The sequence below is a fragment of the Pseudophryne corroboree genome, chromosome 6 (assembly GCF_028390025.1).
Source record: "Pseudophryne corroboree isolate aPseCor3 chromosome 6, aPseCor3.hap2, whole genome shotgun sequence".
Classification (NCBI taxonomy): domain Eukaryota; kingdom Metazoa; phylum Chordata; class Amphibia; order Anura; family Myobatrachidae; genus Pseudophryne; species Pseudophryne corroboree.
In genome coordinates, this window is record NC_086449.1 from 16102450 (window position 1) to 16113832 (window position 11383).

General features: G+C 37.0%; 1 protein-coding gene across 1 annotated transcript; it reads right to left on the reverse strand.

Moving 5' to 3' along the window:
* Nucleotides 1-1052: 1052 nt before the first annotated feature.
* Nucleotides 1053-1973, reverse strand: LOC134934032 (olfactory receptor 11L1-like). Its single transcript, XM_063929551.1, has one exon. It carries the CDS (start codon nucleotides 1971-1973, stop codon nucleotides 1053-1055), a length of 921 nt encoding a protein of 306 aa, XP_063785621.1.
* Between the last annotated feature and the right edge of the window lie 9410 nt (nucleotides 1974-11383).

Here is an 11383-nt window from a genome sequence, read left to right on the forward strand (position 1 = left end):
TTTTTTTAATGTTGTATTGACACTGTACTATTAAAAAGTTAATGGGTATACACACAAAAAAACCTTGACCAATTGACATTTTTATGCGTTCTTGAGAATGTTTGCGAAAATGAACTCTTGGAAAAGTCTTTTACTTGTATTTTATAAATAAAATAAGTATTTTTTTTTTATAATTTTGGGTGTGATTATATATAAGGTGATATTAAAGTATCCTCAGTTCATATCTACAATAGTAATATCTACTAAATTAGAGTGCTCCTCAATTACAACCTTTGGTATTAAATTCTGTAGGCCCACATTGGCAAGGGGCTTTTTTGGGTGAAGCTGCCTAAGATATATGAAATAATTTGGGAATAATACTAGAGTGTTTGGAATATACCACATAATTTAATTGCTAGCGCATGAGGAAATAAAGAACCTCTTTATTTTGAATATATATATATATAGATATATATATACTGTGTATATATATATATATATATATATATATATATATATATATACACTGCTCAAAAAAATAAAGGGAACACCAAAATAACACATCCTAGATCTGAATGAATTACATATTCTTATTAAATTAAGAAAAATTAAAATGGGCAGCCACCTCATGAGTGTGCCAGAAGAGCTACTCATTTACTAATTATTTTTAATATTTTGTCAGTTACATCAAACTCATTAATGACTGAAAAATTTACACCCAGGCAACGCCGTGTATTTTAGCTATTATATACACTTTTCAAATATACTTCTTCTTATTATTATTATATTATTATTATCATTGTTTATTTATATGGTGCAACAAGGGTTCCGCAGCACCTAACAAATTAGATAAATGAAACAAATAATTTTCCTTTTCTTCTATTGTATGGGACCTAGCGAGCAGAAACAAACTTTTTGGTGTGACAGTAGCATGAGGACACATTTGTATTTTTCATGACAGTTTATCCACAAAGCACATATTTTCAAATGTTCATTTCAGTTACACATATACAGTTTAATGTGTAAAATAATATTGTGTCTATTAACATTAATAAGTTACATTTATATTTAAGTTATAATATTTTTCTTTTACATTTTTCCAAAGCTTCCTTGAAGTCTTTATTCCTCAGGCTGTATATAAATGGGTTTATCAGTGGTGTCACCACAGTGTAAAGCAGCGATAGTATCTTGTTGGTAGCTGATAACTGTCCCTTGGCTGGAACCAGATATATAGAAAGGAGACTTCCAAAAAATATACACACAACAGTCAGATGGGAGCTGCAGGTGGAGAAGGCTTTCTGCCTCCTACTGATAGAGCGGATGTTTAGGATAGTGGTGATGATATACACATAAGAAACAATGATTATTATGAATGGACAGATTACAACAGTAGTACCAAATAAACGTGCTTGTATTAGAAGAAATGACGTATCTGAACAAGAAAGCTCTAGAACCGGTGAAAAATCACAGAAGAAATGGTCAATTACATTTGGCCCACAGAAGTCAAATTGGTAAATATGTATTTCACTATTTAACATCAACAAGAAACTTAGTGACCATGACACAATGACAGATTTCATGCAAAATGCTTTGTCGATGATAGTATTGTATCGCAGAGGGTTACAGATAGCCAGATATCGGTCATAAGACATCACCGCTAGGATGAGACATTCAGATGTCTCTATATTAGCAAATACATACAACTGTGATATACAGGCAGCAAGAGACATGGTGGCACCTTTATATAGGACAATGTGCAGCAAGTTAGGTACAATGTCCGTGATCAGTAGAATATCTAGTACAGACACTTGTGTGATAAAGAAATACATTGGAGAGTGGAGATTTTTGCTTATTGAAACTAATACAATTATGATACTATTACCACATATGGTGACACAGTAAATGAGGATCAAGAACAAGAACAATAAAATATTACAGCGGTGAAGATTTGGAAATCCCAGGAGGAGTACATAAGTGAGATTGTTCTTCTGCATTGAATGTGGACAAATACTGAAAGATAATTCATCACATTTCATTATAGTAGATAAAGACAACCTTTCTGTCAAACTGACAGGTGGCACACCCCCTTGCTCCTAGGCTCCACCCCCTTTAATATTAAGTGATAGTGTTTTATATCGCTTTAATATAAAATTTGATATTAAATTTTATATAAATTTATAGTGTTCGATATTAAACCGTATTAAAAATTGTCGCGTAACACCAGTCGCAGAGTGTCACGCAACACCAGGCGCAGAATGCGCAATAAAGATCACAAACCAGATTGTGATTAAAAAATTCACTATTTTGACTAGTCTGTACACTTTCAAGCATTACTTTGTTATAGTTCACACATTCCAACAATTTAAACATCACGCTTGGTACACATGGTGCAGTTTTAAAAGGCATAATGACTAATGGCCATGTCCATTTTCTTAGATGTACGGAAGCATCACACATGGCACTAATTTAAAAACATATTGATTTTAATGGCCATGAGTGATAAATGATGACAGCACATTTTAAAAATCCACAGATCTACGGACTACCATGACAAAACAAATTCAAAAGTCTTAGTACTACAGAATACAAAGCTTGTAATGATGACACCTGTTTATTAAAGCAGCTTGTTATCTCTCTAGAAGAACATTAGCGCCACCTACAGGTTTATGTGTTGACTCAAATCGGATTTTTCCGTATTTTGGATTAATTAGATATCATAATGAGATATCATGGTGATGAGTCCTAAATCTAAGCACAGAATGCATTTATGTTACATGTACACATTATACACACATGGATATTTATGGAATCATAAAATAATTTGTATTCATGTACATTAGTTCATAAGAACTTCTGTATAATGCTTTTTATGAATTAATTTTGTTATTAAATAATTTTATGGGCTTTTTATGATTTATTTTTGTTATTAAATAATTTTATTCTAAATTTGAAAGGACAGCCATTCAATCTATACAAGAACTTTAGAGCACTCAGGAATTGTTTTTTCTGTATATATATATATATGTATATATAAGTATTTGGTATGTTTTTGAAGCGCTGAGTATGACATGTAAGGTACCGCTAACAGATTATATCTTTATTGTAACTGAAAAGCATGATTACATTTACTAATGTATAAACCAAAGATAATATGTTTAAAAACCCCGCCCCAGCATCTTGGAAATGTGGGACGGCATACCATAGGTTGGTGGGGGCCATATGGCTCACAGCCATGGCTATAAGAATAGGACACAGCACTGAAGTGGGACAGAGCACTGAGAAGGAATTTCAAACGAACTTGCATCACTATACACACGTGAAGACATTATGGTAAGTGTTATTATTTTTATTATTATTATTATTATTTATTATTATTATCATTATGGATCTAGCATGCTATATTTTTATTTTTTTTATTTTACAAATATGGCTGTGAAATAAGTATAATTGTCACTCACTGAAGGTTGTTTAAATATGTGGTAATAGCGCCATCTAGTGGTTCATTTTGGGAATGCACCGACATTTTTATTTTACAAAAATAGCTGTGAATTAATGTGAGTAAAGTGCAAACAAGTTGTATAAAATGTTAGGAAGTGCTTCCTAACATTTCATATTCCATTTTTGCACTTTAATCTACAATTGGTATTTAGTAAGTACCATTGGGAGCCGCTTAGTATTGTTAGTAAGTACCATTGGGAGCCGGTTAGTATTGATTAAATTAATTAATTTTGTGTATGATAAAATGCGCAGGCTAGTTGATCACATGAGCAACAGTCATTTATTTTGGTTTTTAATTAATATGACTGCCTGAAGGTTGTTTAAATATGTGTCGAGCACCAGGCATTTCTTTTGGTTTTTAATTAATGTGACTGAATGAAGGTTATTTAAATATGTGGTAATAGTGCCATCTAGTGGTTCATTTTGGGAATACACCAACACTGTATTTCATGTAAATCGTTTGACAGATATTAATCGTATCTCATTTTCATTTTTGGTTCAGAGACAGACAATGCAGAACATCAACAACAAATATGGTGTCATGTGTACATCTGGATCCGATGATGATGATTTGCCAAGTTATCAAATGACCCATGGTAAGCTATGTCTATAAATACCATTGACACGATTTTATTTATATTTAAAGTTTAATAAGTATGAAATTATAGTCAAGGTCTACAATTTGTTCATTTTTACTTATTTTTAAAAGTTTAAATAGTATGAACATACAACAGTCTGGATACATTGATAAGTAATTAAATAATTATTATTTTCTCATTTTTATTTCTCCCAATTTAATGACAGAAATCACAAATACAGAGAATTTCGATTCGGTTGAAGATAGCCCATTTGGTTTAGATTTCAGCATTATACCCGATTTTACTAATATTTTGGAATTGGCTCCAGCTTGTGAGTAACATGATATTTTTATTTATTTTTTATTTATTTATTTTTTATTATTATTTTTATATATTTATTTATTTATTTTTCCACGGCTAAAGAATTAAAAATAAGCCTTGTACAGTTGTGCTGATTTGTTGTCAACTGTACACACTTTATATTCTCAATAATACATCTCTTTTTCATGTTATTCTAATTTTATACCGTATGTAATATTTATTTTTTCATTTTTTCACCGGCTAAAGATTCCACAAAAATGGATGATGCGACGGCTGACGGTATTCTACGGGACATATTGAACAAACCTGAATATTGTCACAACGCCGCTATACAGACCAGCAATGTTGTTGATGAGCGACCGTTTTCCCCCCACGTGACAGGGGGTCGGGCTAAAACATTCGAATATAAAGCAGGTGTGTAATCAAACACTGTTATATGTTATATTGTTATGCTGTGATTTAAATACTGATTTACGTGCATCGGCGTTTATATTTATTTTATAATATATGTATTACAGGTGATGCTGTAGCAAGGCGATATGATCCTACGATACCAACAGGCCGTGATACCGTCGCGCAAATACACAGACCTAGTACAAGCGGGAAAACATCAAAATGCACAGCCGCCGCTGAAACGGAGAACCATCATTTCGCAACAGCCGGTGTGTAATCAAACACTGTTATATGGTATATTGTTATGCTATGATTTAAATGCTGATTTACGTGCATCTGCGTTTATATTTATTTTATAATATATGTATTACAGATGATGCTGTAGCAAGGCGATATGATCCTAAGATACCAACAGGCCGTGATACCGTCGCGCAAATACACAGACCTAGTACAAGCGGGAAAACATCAAAACGCACAGCCGCCGCTGAAACGGAGAACCATCAATTCGTAACGCCGTCAATTGTACATAACAGCCTAAAGGATGTTGCTAGGTCATCGGTTATGGTGGTGCATAACGGTTGTATCAACCCGAACAAACGAAGGCCGGCTCGACCAAGAACGAATGAGAGAAGTCATAATTCAGCATTTACAGATCTTAAAAGAAAATTGTCCTGTTCCGAAAATGATAAGCCGCAACGGAGAAGGATCGCGTTACAAACTGTATCAAGCGTAAGTAACGATGTTGCTGTAACATCAAAACACACAGCGTTTAACACTGCAGACCGGGATGTCGCTGGTAATACAAAGACTGAAAAGGTTAAGAGGGCATCTCGTCTCTCAAGAAGTAATGTTAAGCAATTGCCGCAATCAGCTGTAATCACAATTCCAGATACACAGGTTTGTTCTGAAACAGAAACAAGGCACATAGCAGGCATTGGTTTGTTATCAAATATTGACTCAAGAAGTAATGTTAAGCAATTGTCGCAATCCGATGTCATCACTATTCCCGATACACAGGATTGCTCTGAAACAGAAACAAGACACATAGCTGATAATCCTGTGATATCAGATATTGATGACATAAATGGGCAAGAGCTTATTACAAACTGTGTAGAGTCAACGACACAAGATCCGCAGAATAGTTCTGATGAAGTATTATCAGCCGTTGCAGGAATACATGGTAATACTACAACGGTTGATTGTGTAACATCAATGCCCAATATTTTTACAACGACAGCCATGGTACACGCATCGGCTGATGCTTGTGCACCGGCGCGAGGGATAGCGCCCGACATAGTTGATGAATGTCAAAATTCAGAACAATTAGGCCAAGACGCTGAAATACAATTTTACGCGTTGTTGGGTAAGATACGGGAAGATGTTGAGAACATGGGCGTAAAAGCAGGATATTTGTTAAAACACATTAAAGGTGTGAGCCACGGTAGTAAATGTAAACAAGACATTGTTAAAGAAGTTGTTGAGACGTATATGAATGTCATGTCAAAATACATAGATAGGTCGGTTAAGACAACTGAATTTATTAAAGCCAACATACATCATTTTGCAGAAATAAATGAAACTGAGCCGTGACTAGGCATGTTAGGCAATGGTTTGAAACGTGTTTTAAATTTAAATTCCTGTAAAAAAAAAACACGAATTAAACCTTGTTTAACATACAAGATCTCACAGTTATTCCGACGTGCAAAGGTGAAACAGGCTGTAACAACATTAACCATATTGAGAAAGCGCAAGCGGCACAGGGTACATGTGTTAGGCGGGAAGCAGAGTGCGATGTATGTAGATTTAGATCAATCGCCGCCCCAAGCATTACCGAATGACTAATCACAGACTGACAATATTGAGCGCATTGCAAGCCCCATATATGATGATGCAGGCAGTGTTGAGTCACCCGGTAATGACGAAGGTCGGCAACATGTATACTTGGAGGCAATTAACTGTTATGAACGACAACGACCGTATTTCAGAGCCGTTGAGTACCACAATCACTATCGGTTTGTTAATTTGGACCGGGTTACATCATTTGTAGAGGGGGTTCGAGCCATTCATACTGCTATACAGGCCATGCTCGATGGTGTCCTTGCGTGCGTGGATCCTGCCGACCGCGTTCAGCTTAGATTGGAGGGGGTGGGTTACACAACGCCATCTATTCGCATCGTAAGCCGCAAGAAACATTAGACGCTGCCAGTTTTTTGAACCAGATTACAAACACGCTTCAAAGTAACGCTGGATTCTTATTATCCACAGGCTTAAGATTTGTGATCAGTATTTTTATGAACAGTCAGGATCTGGTTTGACTGGTAGAAGTTTACAACGCTTGCCCCAAAGTTTAATAATAAATAAAAGAAAGAGATATCTCTATGACTTCAGACGTATAGGTAATAACCTGTGTTTGGCCGCTAGCGTCTGTAAACTTCTGGATAAAGGTAACAATACCAATGATCATGTAATACAGGAGAGAGCGATCCAACTACATAAAGCTTTGAATCTGCCGCTTGATAAAGCGGTCAGCTTTAGCGATGTTGCAATTTTTGAAAATTATTTAAATGTTTCGATCAATCTCCTCTATTACAGTCAAGGGGATTGGAAATACTACTGTACGGACAGCCGTTACAAAGACACGCTGTTTGTGCTATATCACGATTGTCACTTTTATGGGATACTCGATATCAAAGCGTTTCTTGGTGCCCGGTATTATTGCATTCGTTGTCATAGCGCTTACCATCATAGAAATAATCACGATTGTCTTTTCTTTTGTAAGGCTTGTCACAGGCCGGATTGTATTGACGACGGTGTGACTGCGTTAAGGTGTTCGGTGTGTAGGGTATTTTGTCGATCAAACGAGTGTTTAGAGCTACACAAAGCTTTAGCTCTTGATCACAAAATATCCTGTCTTGAACATGTATATTGTGACAAGTGTTGTCTCTACAGGCGAACAGATCATAACTGCCGAGGCCTAAAGTGTCCCATTTGTAAGGTGTTCATTGATGGGTTTTCGAACCATTTGTGCTATATACAAACCATCAAGCCGGAAGACCCCACAAAGAAATACATATTTTATGATTTTGAGTGTATGCAGGAGACGGGTGTGCACATACCTAACTACTGTTACGCTTTAACATTAACGGGGCAGAAAGACTGGGAGTTTAAGGGTGTTGCGTGTATCGAAGACTTTGTAAAGACGTTCATGAAACCAAAATTTGAGCATTACACATTCATAGCCCATAATACAGGTCGCTATGATGCGTATTTTGTGCTGCGCCAGCTGATTAAGGAGAAATTAAAGATGGAATTATTATCTAGAGGCGGCAACATAATGTGCATCACGGTAAAAGATTTGAAGATAAGATTTATCGACTCTTTAAATTTTTTACCCATGCGGCTTAGCAAGTTACCAAAGGCGATGGGGTTTGACGGTACCAAAGGTTATTTCCCACATTTTTTTAACACAGCTGATAACCAAAATTACATAGGCACTATGCCGTCAATAGAGTATTTTGGTCCACAATACATGATGCCTGATGAATTATCTGAGTTTACAGCCTGGTATAAAAAGCATGTACACAAACCGTTTAACTTTCAAAAAGAGCTCGTACGATATTGTAAAGAAGATGTGAAAATATTACAAAAAGCTTGTGATGCTTTCAGATCGGCTGTTATAGCCATGACAGAACAGGAATTTCTAATAACAAAGAAAAAAAAAAGGTTGTGGTTAAACGTCACATCGAAGCTTTTCAATTAGTCACGTTGGCTTCCGTATGCATGGCCATGTACCGTTGTAAATTTTTACAGGAAAAGACACTGGCCCTTGTACCGGGTGATAACTATCACAAGACTCAGAAGTGTTACTCAATGCCAGCCATACAGTGGTTAATGTACATAGAGCACAAAGAAGGTGTGAGTATAAGACACGCTTTACAAGGGGGCAAGAAGAAAGTTGGTAAATACAGCCTGGATGGTTACGCCGTGATTAACTGAACACCCACTGCATTTGAATTCCAAGGTTGTTTTTATCACGGCTGTGGTGCTTGTTACAACGCCGATGATAAAAACAAACTGACTAAAAAGGACCTACGGTCAATTACACCACAAGACGCAGGTAAAGTTGCACTACCTTAAACGTTGTGGATTTCAGATATGTGAAATCTGGGGTTGTGAATGGAAGTCTATGCTAGATTCTGATGCTGATCTACAGGCTTTTCTGAAGGGTAAAGAATTACCCGAACCCTTGGAGCCGCGTGATGCTCTTTATGGCGGGCGCACAAACGCCATAAAGCTGTATCACAAAACAGGCTGTGATGAAAAAATTCACTATTTTGATTTCACCAGCCTGTACCCATATGTTAACAAAACCAAAACGTATCCTATACAGCACCCACGCATTATTTATAAGGACTTTGGTGATGTCACAAAGTATTTCGGTTTTGCCAGGGTTAAAGTTTACCCGCCTCGTGGCCTATTCTTTCCGGTTCTGCCTGTTAAAATGGGTGGCAAGTTAATGTTTCCATTATGTCGCACATGCGCTGAGTCTGGCCAGACTGAGCCATGCGTTCATGATTCAGAAAAACGTGCACTCATCGGTACATGGTGTACCGTGGAACTAAACTTGGCTGTAGAAATGGGATACATGGTGTGTAAAATCTATGAGGTGTGGCATTTTGATGAGAGCTCTGACAAATTGTTTTCAGGCTACATTAAAACGCACCTCAGGGATAAACAAGAGGCCTCTGGTTATCCCGAATGGTGTACAGATGCCGAGAAACGCCAAGAGTATATAGATGCCTATCAAAAAAATGAAGGCGTGTCTTTACGACCCGATCACATAGAAATCAATCCCGCTAAAAGACAAATTTCAAAATTGTTTTTAAATTCCTTATGGGGTAAATTTGGTCAACGTAGCAACATGCCCAATACGTGTCTAGTGACCGATCCCGACAAACTTTTTGAATACGCGTTCTTACCGTACTATGACGTGTCCGCTTTGGACTTTGTTGACGATGATACAGTTATGGTAAATTGGAAGTATGCCAAAGATCATTACACCAGGGGCGCAATTTCAAACGTAACTATAGCCATCTTTACAACGGCTTATGCACGTGTTGAACTGTACAAACTACTGTATAGATTACAAGATAGATGTCTTTATCACGACACAGATTCTGTAATTTTTGTCAGTAGACCCGGTGACTGGTGCCCGCCATTGGGTGATTATTTAGGCGAGTTGACCAGCGAACTACCCACAGGCACCCATATAACAGAATTTGTCTCAGCCGGTCCCAAGTCATACGGCTATCGACTAAACAACGGAAAGACCTGTTTAAAAGTTAAAGGTATAACGCTCAATGTTGATAATGCGCAGCACGTTAACTTTGACAGCCTGAAAGAACTGGTCTTAGATTATCCTTTAAATCCCGAAGGCGATGACCAGAAAAAGGTTGTGATCCGTCAACCCGGTATAGTACGTGTGAAAAAGTGCTGGCAGATAGAGACGCGTACTTTGCAGAAGACGCAAAGGTGTGTTTATACTAAACGGTCTCTTACGGACAACTTCACAACACTGCCGTTCGGCTATTAAGATGGACACCAGATTTCAGCACCCTTTCTCATGTATTTTAGCGGGTCCGTCCAATTCGGGTAAAAGTTATTTTATGAAAACGCTGTTGCAACATGCTGCAACACATATGACTCATGTACCTGATAATGTTGTTTGGTTTTACACCTCTTGGCAACCTATATACGACCAACTTCTGTGTGATTACCCCTGTACGCGTTTTATAGAGTGCTTACCAGAGTCTTTTAGCGATGATCAACTTTTTCCCCCTGATAAGATTAATTTAACAGTGATTGATGATTTGATGGACGCGGCAAGTAATAATTCTGAGGTTGAGAAAGCTTTCACAAAGTATGTACACCATCGTAATCTCAGTATCCTGTACCTTGTCCAAAACAAATTTTGTCAAGGTAAAAAGAGCAGAACTATACATTTAAACACAAAATATATGGTCCTGTTCAAAAACCCCAGGGATAAAATGCAGGTGGGCATTCTGGCTAGACAAATGTACCCATCGAAACATCGTTTTTTTCTCGAATCCTATGAATCCGCGACGGCTGCCCCTTATGGTTATTTACTGGTTGATTTAAGAAACAACGCTCTTGACGATTATCGTTTACGAAGCAGCTTATTCCCACCAGACACGCCTGTCGCTTTTGTCATTAAGAAGCGTGGTTCTATAAAGCTATAACCGTACAACCTTTAGTCATTTGTTGTCATTCTAACAACGGTGAACATGTCGGGGCGGATAAGACGTAATTGGGTGCTTTTAAAAACGTTAATTAAAGCAACACCAATCCAAAGAAATGCTATTTTATCCAACGCTTCAAACGATTTAGTCAAGGCTATTTGTGAGATAGCGCTCAACATGCTTAAAGGTAAAATACCGCTGTCTCAACGACAGTTGAACTACCTTAAAAAGAAGCGAGCGCTTATAAAATCACTTTGTAATAAGAAATGTGCCATTGGAAAAAAGAAGAGGTTGGTTAAACAGTCGGGTAGTTTTATCGGTTCTCTGCTTGGTTTTGCTATACCGCTAATTACA